At 38.6% G+C, this 16,091-nt stretch overlaps 1 protein-coding gene across 1 annotated transcript in view; it reads right to left on the bottom strand.

Moving 5' to 3' along the window:
* Positions 1-258: 258 nt before the first annotated feature.
* Positions 259-16,091, bottom strand: part of LOC135085888 (uncharacterized) — a 50,295-nt gene continuing 34,462 nt past the window's right edge. Inside the window, exons 32-38 of the mRNA XM_063980673.1 lie at positions 14,483-14,573; positions 13,593-13,701; positions 12,479-12,582; positions 11,013-11,165; positions 10,164-10,276; positions 4,268-4,432; positions 259-2,130 (exon numbers count right to left, since the gene is read on the bottom strand). Coding sequence (XP_063836743.1) covers positions 2,053-2,130; positions 4,268-4,432; positions 10,164-10,276; positions 11,013-11,165; positions 12,479-12,582; positions 13,593-13,701; positions 14,483-14,573 — 813 coding nt within the window. The 3' untranslated portion in view covers positions 259-2,052. The remainder of the gene's footprint in view (positions 2,131-4,267; positions 4,433-10,163; positions 10,277-11,012; positions 11,166-12,478; positions 12,583-13,592; positions 13,702-14,482; positions 14,574-16,091) is intronic.

A 16,091-nucleotide genomic window follows, 5' to 3' on the forward strand; every position in this document is an offset into this window, starting at 1 on the left:
TTACCAATTCGCTAGGATGTCATATTTTGCAGATTAATGGCGGTTTTAACGGATCACTCAATTCATTACTTGTCTGAATGGAGTGGTCTACAAATTAAGCTCTACACCTATAACGTGAAATAAATTAAACAAAATATTATAAGAATAATTTTATTACAAGAATAAATACGTAAAGAAACATTAAAATTTTCAATTGCTTAAGTACTATAGTTTATCACACAGTTTGTTAATCACAATTTAAATCATTTTTATAAACAACCACGATTTTATTTTAATTAATAATTATAAAACAACAATAAAAGTGAAATAGCAACTTGCGATGTAGAATCATCATCTATCTGCCAATAATGCTACAGATCGTTTCATCCAATCGGACGCGCCCCACCATTCTTCCGCGAATGTTTGAGTGTTATCGGTACACGCTAAATGCTCCATGAGTGCACACGCACACTACAGTAATGCCTTACGGATTGCTCGGACCACACTCCCCGCACCCCTCGCTTCGATGAAACGATCTATACAGTCTGCGTCAAATAGTTCGTAACCCCCAAAGTGCCCAAAAAATTGACAACTCAACCGTAAGTAACAAAGACATGTTGCGAACTTCTTGGCTACTTTGGGTGTCACAAACTATTAAAATTTCACGCTGACTGTATCTGTGGCCTAATTCACGTATTTTGACAGTCAAGATCTCGCTGACGTTCAGAAGTCATCCCATTGAAAAACAGTTCTATAGCCGGATTCCGTGGAGGGTAGTTGAACGGGAAGCATGGTCGATCTGTTTTAATGGTTTCAATTTATTATTTAATGGACTTTAGTGTACAAATTTGGTGTTATTTTGTGTTCTAAAGTGCAGTGAAGTGATAAATTATAAAAAACATTGAAATACTTCGAATTTGAGCGCGCATCGAGTGTCGAGTGGGTTGTCGTATGAACAACCCGCTTTGGACCCGGTGGCGTCTCGAAACCTGCTTACGGGCATACTTAACTCCACGGAATCCATGAAAAATCAATAGAACTGAAACACCCACGTTCTATTGATAACTATGTCAATATTTTTCACTCGACATTGGCAGAAATAAACCTCCCAGAGAGGTTTGGTTGCCACAAATAAAAAAAAAAAAAAAAAAAGTTCTATAGCCTGACCAGAAACATAAAAACCCTGGCATAGAGGCGCGTCAATTGCATTTGATAGTGCAACACTGAGTACAGTCGTACCTGTGTTAAATTAATAGGCTAACTTTATGTATCAGAATTCAGGATTACGGGCTAATTTGATATTTTCATAAATTAACGAAAAAATATTACTATAGGTAACCTGATTTAAATAAATTAAATGAAACCATCAATCGAGCTAGTAGATTTATTTTATTATTCATCAATAATCAAATTCAGAACTTGAATATTCAACTGCAATGTCTGCTCATGAACGCTTCAAACTCGGTACTTCTTTCCCAATCCCATAAAATTCAACACTTAGAAAGTGACAAAATTTTTAAAATAGGTAGTTGAAACAAACCACAGCTAATTTTCATAGTGGACTGTACTATACGATAAACATGTCAGTCAATTTGACAACCTTTGTCGGAAACATTATTCAATGAAAATATTGTCCGAACCCTTAGTATTTCTCTTCGACAAGTACTTTAACACATTGTGAACCACTTTTCTTTCACGACTATAAAAATATTTTAGCAATTTAATTCATAAAACCAATTGCGCACATTTAAAATAAACTTTGTTTACACTTTGACAGCAATAGACTGACATGCAAGGTGACATGTCAATGAAGTTTTCAGTTACTGTTGCCATTAAAAGAAATTAGTACAATTAGTTTTCCGCAACATGGCGAGGGTTTTTATGTTCCTGGTCAGGCTATAAATCCGTATTCACAAGGGTCATTTTGATAGAACGATAACTCGATAGGATCGCATTCAGCGATTTGTTGTCGTTGAAGTTTTGTTACGTGAATAAGGCTCAGGTCTCCAATTGCCTCTGATAAATTAGAGAGGGTCGTGCTCCTGCAATGGAGACTAAATGACCTGATGATGATCAGACCCAGGGCTCCCAGCCTGAACGGGTGACGCTGAGGATTCGAGGGTCGGTGCATTGACGCAGCAGGCAGGTCACCTGGGAATGTACATGTTACGGTCAAAGTGATAAATGTGAAAATTATGAATAATCGCCGGTTATTATGAATAATTACCGCATGATTTGGTAAATGTGATTAATATGAGGTCATTTACGTGTGTATAAAACAAAATAGGCGGCTTTTCACTTTAAATCAAAACATTATGTTATGGGCATCATAGAAAAGTAATATTATGCAAGAAACATTCCAAACTCATTATGCCAAATTATATTAATATATGATATCAAAACGTTCAAAAGTTTGGTTGTACACGAGCACGTACACAAGATGTTGTTCTCTTTTATGAAATTTGTTAGTACTAAGGTTGAATTATTAAATAATCACTGTTAAATGTGATTAATTTATCACTTTTACCGCGACTGTCGGTAATTATTCATAATAACCGGTTATTATTAATAATTTTTAATTTATTACATTAACCGTAACATACATAAAGAAATCAATGTTACCGTGGATAACGTAAAACTCATTTATTTTTGCAAATAGGTCCCAGTATTAACCCTACCACTGCTTCGGGACAATATATGGGCCAGTGCTGAGAAGGATGCAGCGCAAGAAACCCAGTCACTATTGTCAGCCTCCTTTTCGAGGGTTAACAGTCTTTAAAATATACATACAAAGTCATAAATATTGATGCGAGCTAGGCAGTTGAAATCAGATTCAATCAGGTTCAAATTCAAATTTCAAACATAATGTACATAACGTAAGAGATTTTAAAAATAACTTAAAAAAAAGAAACTGCCTAAGGCGGGAATCGAACCCACGACCTTCCGCTTGCCGGGCGACTGCTCTTCCATCTGAGCTACTTAGACACTGGATGACCCCTCGAAATTTTAAGTGTAATTTGCTGTTGTGTGTCAAGTGTAACAGGCCGCCACCAACCGGCCATGGTGGAAATCATTGGGGGAGGCCTATGTTCAGCAGTGGACGTCCTATGGCTGAAATGATGAGGATGATGAATTTGCTGTTACGGTCAGCTTTTGTTTCATCATTAAGATCGCTGAAGGTATCCAGCAGCCTGACTATCCTCTCTTTGTAAGGTCTGTCGGATGCTACTGATGATGATGATGACACTGGCTAAATGACCTAGTGTTGACTTAATGATGATTATGCCACTGACCTGTTCCACCACGCTGTACTCCTCTTTTTCCTCCAGAGGTGGAATTGTGTAAATCAATCGTAATCGTTTGACAGTTCATATCGTACGATAAAGTCAGTTAAACAAAGCGTTTGACAGAACAATCGTACGATATGAACTGTCAAATGATTACGATTGCTTTACACAATTCCACCTCAGATCGCTGAAGGTATCATCAAGTAGCCTGACGATTCTTTCTTTGTAGGCTCTATCGGACGCCATCACGGCTTGCTTGGTCACTTCGCGCGACGTGGTCCGACCATAAAGTTAAAACCTAGCGGAATATAGCAACAAAGGACTGAGCGAGCAAGATGTCACTAGCAGTGACACTGTGTGATAAAAAGAGATGCGTGATACGACGTAAAAGAACCGTTTTTGCAACTATTTGACAGTTTATTAGCACTGACACGCTGAAAATTTGAGCTCTGGGATTTTTTCAGATTTAACGCGAAAGAAATCGTGGATGCTTATGAGAAACTAGCGGCCGCCCGCGACTTCGTACTTTTTACCCCCTTAGGGGTGGAGTTTCGTAAAATCCTATGTCTATGGATGCCTACGTCATAACATCTACCTGCAAGCCAAATTTCAGCCCGATCCGTCCAGTGGTTTGGGCTGTGCGTTGATAGATCACTATGTCAGTCAGTCACTCACCTTTGAGTTATACATATTTAGGTGTGCGTCAGAAACGTGTTAACTGGTTCAGTGATTGATTAATGTACAAATCAGTGAAATAATCCTGAAAACTGACACACTAATGACATTCGGATTCCTGTGACATCATAAAATCGGTTTCGTTTGACAGCTCGTGGTTGTTGCTTTATTCCGAAGGAATAGTATTAACTTTAAGGCAGCGACCGGTTACGTAGTTCGCTATGATGATGACGATGAATCATCCTAAAGATCACTGATGCTGATGATGAACTGACGACACTGCCTAAATGACCTAGTGTTGACTTAATGATGATTATGCCACTGACCTGTTCCACCACGCTGTACTCCTCCTTTTGCTCCAGATCGCTGAAGGTATCATCAAGTAGCCTGACGATTCTTTCTTTGTAGGCTCTGTCGGACGCCATCACGGCTTGCTTGGTCACTTCGCGTGACGTCGCACGGCCGGTCGCGTAGTTTTCTATTATGGGGTACTGGAAACAAAATACATTATTATATACTGGTCATCACAAAAATCGGCCCACCTACGTTTTACAGGAAAACTCGTTTCTACTGACACAATCATGGTGCCCCAACAATATTTATTCGGTATATAGTCGGCCGTTTGGTGTAGTGGTTCAGAGCGGACTACTATGCCGAGAGGTCCCGGGTTCGATTCCCGGCCGGGCAGAAATTGAAATGATGAATTTTAATTTCTGTGACGGGTCTGGGTGTGACTATGTATAATATTTATGTATTTAAAAAAAAAAAAGTATATAAGTAGTATATCCGTTAAGCTAGCACCCATAACACAAGCATTAAGAGCCATTTCACAAAAATATTCCGCGCGAATTTAGGTAAAAGCTGTCAACGCAACGTCAAAAGAGTAAAAAGAACGCTGAAATGGACAAAAAAATCTTGAGCCGTGACCGTATTAAGACTTGATTTAAGTTATTAATTTTAAGGTAGAATGAGGTATTCAAACTTGATAAATTAATTTAAATTTTTAATAGAGTTTATTAAGTCTTTTATATTTCGATTCATAATGAAACACGAATAGGTATAATATGTAAAATATATATTAAGTACAAAATAAAGACAGTCACATAGTGAAAAAAAAATCTGCCCCCTTACAGCTCCATCATCGGACCCTGGATACGAATAATGAAACACGAATAGGTATAATATGTAAAATATATATTAAGTACTAAATAAAGACAGTCACATAGTGAAAAAAAAATCTGCCCCCTTACAGCTCCATCATCGGACCCTGGATACGAACTATACGTCAAGGCGAATCACACAAGCCCAAACTCCATAGGGTTCTATTGTTTTGTTAAGGAGGTGGCCATTGCATCTCCTCCAGATCCATTATCAGACAGAGCTAAGAAATAAATAAATAAATATTATTATAAGTAAACAAATAACTAAAATAATTCATCTTACTATCTTACTTCTTACTAGTCTTACTAATATTATAAATACGAAAGTTTGTGTGGATGTCTGGGTGTTTGTTACACTTTCACGCAAAAACTACTGAACAGATTTTGATGAAACTTTACAGTACAGTACAGCAGTACTAGGCAGTCTGTGTTCAACTATCACTCGGGTCTAGGGATTGCAATCTGGTATCATTTTCAATCCGGCCGGATTTCACCGGATTGACGCTAATCCGGGATTGCAAAGTTACTTGTTCTAGTATTTAGTGATTTTTAGTTTTGATAATAGTACATAAAAAGAAAAATAAAATACGTATTTATTGAAAATAAAGTCACTTTTATTTATATTTTTCGGTATTAATTGTAATTTTTGGTAAGTACGTACTATTTGTACTAATAAAATTATGAAAATTCTAAATAAAGTTAGTAATCAGTCTGACTCTCACTTATTGCTGTATGTATCTGAAAGTACTTAAGTAATAATACTATTAAACTCTTATTAATAATTTACACCTGACAGACTTAAATCAACAAAACAGTCTTTTAAATTTGTACTTATAAATTCAACTTCAGTTCTTTTTAAGAAATAATCTGACTCCTAAGAAACAATAAAACAAGAAGCATTTATTTTTTGCAAAGGAAAATGCAGTGTAGTGTCGCGGCACGTCTAGCGATCTGGCAAATGCGAGCGCGCTTGACTTTCCCAGTTCACGTTCGCGTATTTTTTGCTTTACCGGATCCGCCACCGGATCCGGCGCCGACTCACCGGATCCGGTAGGTCCAAAAACACACCGGATCCGCCGGATTACCGGATCCGCCGGACCGGATTGCAATCCCTACTCGGATCGGACGTTCCTATCGCAAGACCTTTGGTTCACTCAGTTCCGATACGACTCTAGTGCTGTGTGTAATCATTTTCGTGAATACACTGAGTTTATTAATTTCTACGAGTGGATTTCATTTTGACTGAGACCTACGCCATGAACCCTGAACCAGAAGACCCTGTCGCCAGCGACAGCGACGCTCATCCATCCCTGGCGTCGACCAGAATAACAATGTATAGGCTATAATTTATGACGATCTGTGACAAACTAAATTTCAAGCGGGTGAAGCCGCGGGCAATACTACATATTTCATACTAGCTTTTTGCCCGCGACTTCTTCTGCGATGAAGTGGAAAATGGTTCTAATAGAATAAAAATATTCTAAGAAAATTAATTTTGTTAAATGATTATATTTTTTGATATAAAATCTACAAATTATTATGTTTAAATATTTGAATACTTACAAAATTATGAGATCTTTCTAAAACAAAATTAAAACACTACACCTGCCGCAGATTTCTTTGTAAACAATGTTTTTTTGTTTTTCCTTCAGGTGCTAAAATCACCAGGCTATTGTGTGCGCATACTCTGGAGTATTCCACATACAACTGGTCGTCGGAGAAGCATAGATTTCCATTAAGTCTACTCCCGCTACCATATAGAACTCCGCTAAAACTCGTGAGGGCGCCAACACTTACTTTTGTATCGAAAATTAGTATGAGCAGCTGCGCACGCGGTTGCCCGTTGCAGGCTCTATGCAACCACACTATTTTAAACCGTGGTCCATAAGCATGAGATGGGAAACTGCACTCTCTTGAATTCTCTTGAATTTGATGGTGTTAGGGGAATCCTAGGAATGAATACAGACTTTCCAATGGAATCTCCTCATCAATATTGCGAAATTGCGAGTTGCAATGCAATGTTACGTTTTCACTTGTTATTTTATTGTTATCTGACCTTGATTTTTCAAACACGTGTCAAAATAAAAAAAATAATTTAAATCAAAAGTACTAAGGAATATTTCATTGATATCAACTTAGAAACAAGCACAGATCACAGAAACTAAAGGGAAATGTGACAAGGGACAAATTGGAACATATTGCTTGTGAAAGCAATGATGACAGTAGCGAAGTCATTATGTAAACAGTTTATATTGCTTGCATAGTACTAAAGATTATTCGAACGTTGAATACTGATACCGCAGTGGATAATGAGCACATAATTTGATTTCTTTGTGTGTGTGAATTTCTAATACGACACTGAGTTTCGAACTCAGCGCATTACTTACATCTCTCTATATTTCTATGGAACCAAGTTATCTCCAAAATAACATTCCACACCTTTTTAACCTAGTCAGGTAATAATTTTAATAAAATACGAAGCACGTCATCTATCAATAGGATATATGTATATTTTAGAAGTTAATAAATTATGCATAAAATATAAACACTTAAGAAGTTTAGTTAAATCGTAGAATTTCTGAAAAACAAGTACTAAAATCGTACTGAAAAAAAAGTATCAATAATAAATATGTTATCTAATTTATTTATTAAACGTCGAATTTTATCAAAGATTTTGGACTAAAGTTTTTGAAAATATTTTATAGCCTACATAGAAAAAAATTAGGATTCTAAATCGTGAAAGAATTTTTTTTCGGAGCCTATTGCCTCCAAACAAACAAACAAACAATTAAATCTTTCCTCTTTTATTAGTATAGATATAACAACAAAGCTTCCCTCTCGAAACAAAACGCTTCTTTTTCTTCTTCACGAAACAAAACTCAAAGCGGATAAATAAATAAACAAATCTTTGGACAATTTCACAGCGCCATCTAGTCCAAAAGTAGGCAACCAATATGCTTGTGTTAAGGGTGTTAGCATAATGGATATACTTTTTATAATTTATTTATTAAATTAAATACATGGTACCTACATATTATACATAGTTACACCCAGATCCGTCAAAGAAATTAAAATTCATCATTTCAATTTCTGCTCGGCCGGCCGACTCGAAACAGCCTCTCGGCATAGTATCAAATGCATTTGGTCGCCGTACAAATCACCGCTTCACGACACGAACGCACGTAAACGTCACGGCGGGAAAAATGACACAGGTCCTGCCTTGACGGGCGCTCGCGCCATACTAATCGATGTCGGCTTGCGTATTGTAATTTATACTGATATTCACATCAATATTTTGACAAAGTGGTTACTAATATTTAAACAATAACTGTAGAAATCAATTCTACAATGAATATTCTTTATTTTGGGATACTTTTATTGCAGTTATTGCTGTGTTTTTAAACCAAAAACCACGATCAAAATGTGACGTTAATCTTCAAATTTGCCAAATTATTTTTAGATTTTACTCAATAATGGTAATGAAATTCAAGAATCTATTTCATTAATGGACTACAAGAATATATGTCAGATGATTACTATATATTTTCAAGCTTATTATATGAGCATAAATAATAGATACAGGACTTTGAAAATGAGTCTGCGGCAATTTTTCCGTAAAATGGTTGTGGGAGATGGGGCACTGTGAATTAAGCAAAAGAGTTTTAGTAAATCCGTTTCATTAATGGTCAACACCAAGGATTGACCTATCTTTCGCAGTTATTAAATAATCTCTGGGTGTTGCTTAAGATAGTAATTCATGCTTCCAAAATCTTGGAAATTCGCACGAAAATGTAAAATGGCTCTTAAGTTGCTTACTTTGGGGCTAGCTGGCGCTGTGTGAAATTGTCCAAAGATTTATTTATTTATTTATTTATATTGGTGTTATTTAAAAGCCCGGCAAATATCCTTAAAGAAAAACACATTTAATTTCTTAATAAATGATTAACATTATACTCGTATACAATAAATGTGACTTGAAAAAAGACCTCACTTTGGGCTCACCTATGGGATCAATTAGACCAATTTTTATGGTTATAAAACCAAATAATCTTCTCTTCTCTCGTGTCCTCTTTAACAGATGGATAGCGATTAATCCCAACTTAACAGTTCTATAGCCATAAAAGTTGCCTCAAGCGTAACTACCTATTTTTTGAAGAAGTGACTCTGGATTCTTCTACAGACACATTTTTGGGGTAAAAACCTTTCCTTTAATGAAATGAAGTTTAGAACTAGGCTTTTAAATGGTGCCAATATTGGTGGGAAGTGGGGATGCATACGTTTGAAAGTGCTTGTCGCGGGAGGGTCGATTTTTGTGATGACCAGTGTAGATCGTTTCATCCACTCGGACGCGCCCCACCATTCTTCCGCTAATGTTCGAGTGTTATCGGTACACGCTAATGCTCCATGAGTGCACACGCACACTACAGTAATGCCTTACGGATTGCTCGGACCACACTCCCCGCACCCCACGCGACCGGGACCAAACATTGGTGGGGCGCGGCCGAGTATATAAAACGAACTATTCAAGACTAGAAACTGTAGTTCGTTTACGGATCTCCTCATTTCTGATTCGATTACCTAAAGAAACACCGAGCATAGCCCTCTCCATAGCACGCTGTGCAACTTTGAGCTTATTTATAAGACCTGTAGTAAGTTATGTAGGCGTAAATAAACTAAAGTCGCTGACATAGCCCGACGGATTAGCAAGCTGAAGTGGCAATGGGCAGGGCACATAGTACGCAGAACTGACGGCCGATGGGGCAGCAAGGTTCTGGAGTGGAGGCCGCGTGTAAGACGTCCACCCACAAGGTGGACCGACGACCTCATAAAGGTAGCAGGAAAGCGCTGGATGCAGGCCGCTACCAACCGGGCGATGTGGAAATCATTGAGGGAGGTATATGTTCAGCAGTGGACGTCCTGTGGCTGAAATGATGATGATGAATGAAGCATAGTCAACGTACCTGCCTTCCTGTCAAACGAAATCATTGGGAGGGTGCTATGTTCAGGAGTAGACGTCCTATGGCTGAAATGATGATGATGATGATGATGATGATAAACGTACCTTGCTGTCAAACTCCTGTCCCATCCACTTGAAGGAACCCTTCACAGCGTGTAGAAACAGCTTGCTGGAGTCTCGCAGCGCTTGCAGCAGACTTTGCAGGCGCGCTTCTAAAACTAGAATGGAATACAATTTGTTGAATTTTTTTTGTCATTATAATAATTTTTAATTTCTCTTGTTTTTATACAGCTAGTAATGTTATAGAACAAGTAGCTTAGTAGTGTTGACCATAGTCGCATTGGTGCTAGGTGCTAGTATATCAGAAAGTAGTGTTGGAATTAGTAGTATTGAAGCTAGTAGTGTTGGAGCTAGTACTATTAAAGCTAAAAGTGTTGAAGGTAAGTGTTGGAGCTAGTAACAACGGAGCCAGTAGTGTTGAAGTAGTGTTGGAGCCAGTCTTCTTCTTCAATTCGTGTCAACAAAAAACCTACACAGTGTCAGCCCAAAACTTCACCACAAGAGTGGCGTTATCAGCAGCATTCAAATTCTTGGAGCCAATAGTGTTTGAATAATGTTGGAGCAAGTAGTGTTGTAGATAGTATCGTTAGCGCTAATAGTGCTGAAGATAGTAGTGTTGGAGCCAGTAGTGCTGGATTAGTGTTGGACTAGTGTTGTAGTGTTGGAATAGTGTTGAGGTAGTGTTAGACTAGTGTTGAGTTAGTGTTGTTGTGTTGGACTAGTGTTGAGGTAGTGTTGTGCTAGTGTTGTAGTGTCGGAGCTACCTTTAGTGTCGGCCACGGCAGTCAGCCCATGTCAGCACGTCAGCCCCGCCGGGTGTAGTGTTGGACTAGTGTTGAGGTAGTTTTGGCCTAGTGTTGTAGTATTGGACTAGTGTTGTAGTGTCGGAGCTACCTCTAGTGTCGGCCACGGCTCGCAGGCTCCTCGTCAGCCTGGCAGGCGGCAGCTCTCGCGCGCCGCACTGCAGCAACGGCGCCCAATCGACGCACCACAACGCGCCGCAACGGAGCGAATACATCATATTCTCTAGATGACGGTCGCCTAGCCCTAGGGGTTTATACAACATATTGGAATAAAAACTCATAAATTTCTGTAAGTAGGAGTTTTAAAATCACTTTTACACGTCCCAGTATTAACCCTACCACTGCTTCGGGACAATAAATGGGCCAGTGCTCAAAAGAGACACATATTATTATGACAAGAATGCGTGGTCAGTTCAGTCTGCACATATTTGATGTACTTAAATTTGGCTATTCTTACCGTTAGATAATTCCTGGCAATAAGTGGTGACTGAGTTTGTTCCGGCGTTTCTTCTCAGCACTTGCCATATGTTTGTCTCGAAGCGCTGGTAGGGCCCAAAAGATAAGGAGACATGTAAAGTGCCCAATAAGGGCTACCTTTTTTTTTTAAATATATTTGACGTTCATAAGTGCCACTTGTGGTCTAAACTGAATAAATATTTTTGATTTTGATTTTTGATTGATTTTCATACTCAAATTAATAAACAAAAGAAAAAGTTACTAAAAAGGCCACGCATTCAGTACTGCATTAAGTTAATCAGCATCAATCATAATTAACTTTTAAAAAAAATAAAACCGACTTCAAATGCGTGAACACAAAAAAAACTAAAAATTGCGTATAAAAAAGTTCATCCCCAATTTTCCACCCTTGGGGGTGAAATATTTTCTTCAAATTCGCATGAAACCACCCTTTTGATAATACCTATTCAACAAAAAAATAATCGTTCAAATTGATTTATAATCGGCGGAGATATTGCGTATAAAAAAGTTCATCCCCAATTTTCCACCCTTGGGGGTTGTTTTTTCTATTATTAAATTTAAATGGGACCACCCTTGAGGTATTACCTATACGCCGAAAAAAGATTTGTTCAAATCGGTTCATAATTGGCGGAGTTATCGCGTAACAAACATAGAAAAAAAAAAAAAAAAAAAACATACGGGTCGAATTGAGAACCTCCTCCTTTTTTTTGAAGTCGGTTGAAAAGTATCTTAACTTGTTTAGACTAATAAATTAAGTATGGCTAAATAGGCATAAGTATAATAACTTAAAAATGTAATAACACCCACTTTGTGAAACGCTATTTAATGCAAATAAATTATATTTGATTTGATTTGATATAGGTTTAGCGTTTAGCTGACTCGGTGCTTGAGGTATGGGAGCAGAACAAGAGGGGTGACATTGACATATTATGACGTACGACAGAGCATACAAATGTAAAGTCTCACTGACGTAACAAAAACACCCCCCGTGCTGCTCACATACCTCAGGCACTGACAGAGTTAAATGCTAGATCTATAGTATTTTTTAAATGGCACAGTTTTAAAAGATCTACTTCTTACCGAATATCCAGCACAGCAGAGTAAGCAAGCTCAGCGTTTCGACGAACTTGTGCTTCTTCTTTATAAAATCTTCTGTCGACGAGCAGTTCGCTTCGATGGCTGACCTGTGAGGCAAAAATCAAGTTTAAAAATACGTGAAACATTGTGTTACATATACGACGACAGAAAAACAAAGCAGCAGGTAGCAGGTAGCAGGTAGCAGGAAGGCGCTGGATGCAGGCCGCTACCAACCGGCCGGGCGATGTGGAAATCATTGGGGGAGGCCTATGTTCAGCAGTGGACGTCCTGTGGCTGAAATGATGATGATGATGATGATGAAATGAGGATGGTCGCGCTCCTGCAGTAAGACTAGAGACTAAATGACCTGACGATGATCATTATGATCAAGCTCAAGATGTAATTCTTACTCATTAAGAATTTTTTTTTTTTTTTTTTTTTTTTATCCCCAACGAGGAAGCTCTTGGCCTGTTTTTACATCTTTATCACTTACATCTTGTGCTTAACTGCTTAGCGATTGCCATCCGCCAAACGCACCCGATGTGTGCCAAATAAATTTCTTCTTTCTTTCTTTCTATCAAGCCTGTGTTCCTACCTCAGAGCATTGATGGTGCTCCAAGATGAAGATCAAGATGTAATTCTTAAATCATCATCATTTCAACCACATGACATCCACTGCTGAACATAGGCCTCCCCCAATGCTTTCCATGTTGCACGGTTGGTAGCGGCCTGCGTCCAGCGCTTTCCTGCTACCTTAATGATGTCGTCGGTCCACCTTGTGGGTGGACGTCCCACGCTGCGTTTTCCGGTACGCGGCCTCCACTGCGTACTATGTGCCCTGCCCATTGCCACTTCAGCTTGCTAATCCGTCGGGCTATGTCAGCGACTTTAGTTCGTTTACGGATATCATCATTTCTGATTCAATCTCGTAAAGAAACACCGAGAATTCTTACCCTCTTACTAATAAAACTTACACGCTCGTTGAACAGTGACGTTTTAGTATGAAAATGTCATTTTAAAACAGTGTTCAACAACTGTGTAACTTTTTATTAGTAAGGGGGTTAATGTGTGCCAAATAAATGACTTTTCTTTCTTTCTTTCAAGCCTGTGTTCTTACCTCAGAGCGTGGGCCGGTACTTGACTGCAAAAGTTGCGGTAGTGCTCCAAGGATGCTGAGGACAGGATCAGCTCTTCATCTTCAGCTCTCGCGCCGATGTCCACTTGATCTGGTAGAAAAGGCACACAATTTTACCAACTTTTACTTCTACATCAGTTTTTGTTTATATTTTTATGTAATTAACTTTGCTTTTAAATGCACGCACATTTTATCGACTATAAAATAAGGTCCCTTTCGTGGTGTAAAAATGTATACTAATATTATAAATGCGAAAGTATAACTGTCTGTCTGTCCGTCTGTCTGTTTGTTACGGTTTCACGCCTAAACCACTGAAGCGATTTTGATGAAAGGCATAGAGATAATTTGAGTCCCGGGAAAGGACATAGGATAGTTTTTATCCCGGTTTTGTAAACAGGGATGAGCGCGATAAGATTTTTCTGTGACAGACAAAATTCCACGCGGGCGAAGCCGCGGGCGGAAAGATAATTGATTATAAGTTTTAATAATGTTAAATATTGTATTATGTTATTTTGTCGAACTATGTATGTGACTTTGTGTGCAGCAAATAAATGCTTACTTACTTACTTACTTAAAGTGGGAAATATGAGAAATTTAATTGGAAATGGCTCCATTTCGAATGACTCCCTGAGTTCGACTCTTTTTGTATGGTTTTTCGTCGACGACAGAAAAGTTCTCGAGTGGCGACCACGGGCCGGGAGACGTAGCGTGCGTGGGCAGGCCTCCTACTAGGTGGACCGACGATCTGGTGAAGGTCGCGGGAAGAACCTGGATGCGGGCAGCGTAGGACCGGTTGTTGGAAAGCCTTGGGGAGGCCTTTGTCCAGCAGTGGACGTCATTTGGCTGAAACGAACGAACGATATGAATCATACCTAGATCATACACGCTGTTGATCATATCGCGGAGTCTGGTGGAGTCTTCGACGAACTCTATCAGCCCACTGTCCTCTCCGAGTGGGGTCACCTGCAAGGTATTTATAGCTTAACAATAGGCTAGTTTCCTAAAAAAATTTTTTTAGTCCGTAATGTTTAATATCAAAAAATATTGGAGACATATATTTATTTTTATTTGTCAATCTAACAAATAATTACATAGTTATGGTGCGTTGAAGTTCCGCACGACGTCACAACGTGCGGCACTTTTATGCACGCATTGACGTCACGGGCCTCTTATTATGAACTTTGGCGCGCTTTATCTCTTTAAATTTTCATTAGTTTGAAAAAGTGAAAAATACGTGTAGAACTGTAGAGTATTTTTTGATAAGTTAACTGACGGACTAATTAAAACTCTTGCTTTTTGACCCAGGAAACATCCCTATTATATTAAATCTACATATAGTTCTAGCGCATAACTCAGTCAGTGCCTGGGGTATGTGAGCGGTACGGGAGGAGTGACATTGACAAATTATGACGTGTCAAAGCATACAGGGTGTCCCAGAATTGGCGAATCAAACTGATAGGGGAGGTAGCTCTTAGAGATGGGTTATACTAGGTAAAGGACAATGGGCAAAATGGTACCCGGCTCCAATAGACATGCTTCTAGTGTCGTTTGAAAGGTCTTATCAAGACGAACAACTTTTACTATGGCCACTAGCCTCAGATCTGGTTGTGTTCGAAGATAAACATACTTTTTTGCAAAATGGTACCCGGCTCCAATGGTTATGTTTGTAGTGTCATTTGCAAGGTCTTACCAACGAACAACATTTACTATGGCCACCAGCCTCAGATCTGGTTGCTTTCGAAGATAAACATACTTTTTGTGTAACCGAAGTATCATACGTGTCCATCGTATGGTACTTAGGTTATGCGAGTCATGAAGGGTTTACTGCTGCAGCATCCTTCCTTAACTCTATAATTATTGAGAGGGATAATTGTGAAGTAAATGTTTTTATTTGAAGAACTACTACCCCCTTATTAATAAAAAGTTATACCTAGGATGAACCTTGGATTAAAATGACATTTCCATACCAAATGACAATTTAAGCCAGAGTTCAACTAGGGTGTAACTTTTATTAATAAAGGGGTTGGAGTTTTATTACTTCTTATGGGTTTTATTATGGGTTGCTAAAGCGAATAAACCCACAAGACCCAATAAGTCCATCCACAAGATTGACCGACGACCTCATAAAGGTAGCGGGAAGGCGCTGGATGCAGGCCGCCACCAACCGGCCATTGTGGAAATCATTGGGGGAGGCCTATGTTCAACTAGACGTCCTATGGCTAAAATGATCATGATGATGATGATGAAAGCGAATAAAAGGCTAATAGCTTGGGTAGTTCATCGTAGGTATAATCCTTTCCTTTTCAATGTTTATTTTAGTTATATTAATAGATTCTAGTCATAGTACATACTGTATACATGGATGATTGTGTAATACTTTCATAATAATACTTAGTGGAATTACTGCTTTCAAAACGTGAATTAGAACTGGCCCCATAGAAAACATTTTTCTACATCTAAAGGCCTTTTGAAATATATATT

Source organism: Ostrinia nubilalis, chromosome 30, assembly GCF_963855985.1.
Source record: "Ostrinia nubilalis chromosome 30, ilOstNubi1.1, whole genome shotgun sequence".
NCBI classification, from domain to species: domain Eukaryota; kingdom Metazoa; phylum Arthropoda; class Insecta; order Lepidoptera; family Crambidae; genus Ostrinia; species Ostrinia nubilalis.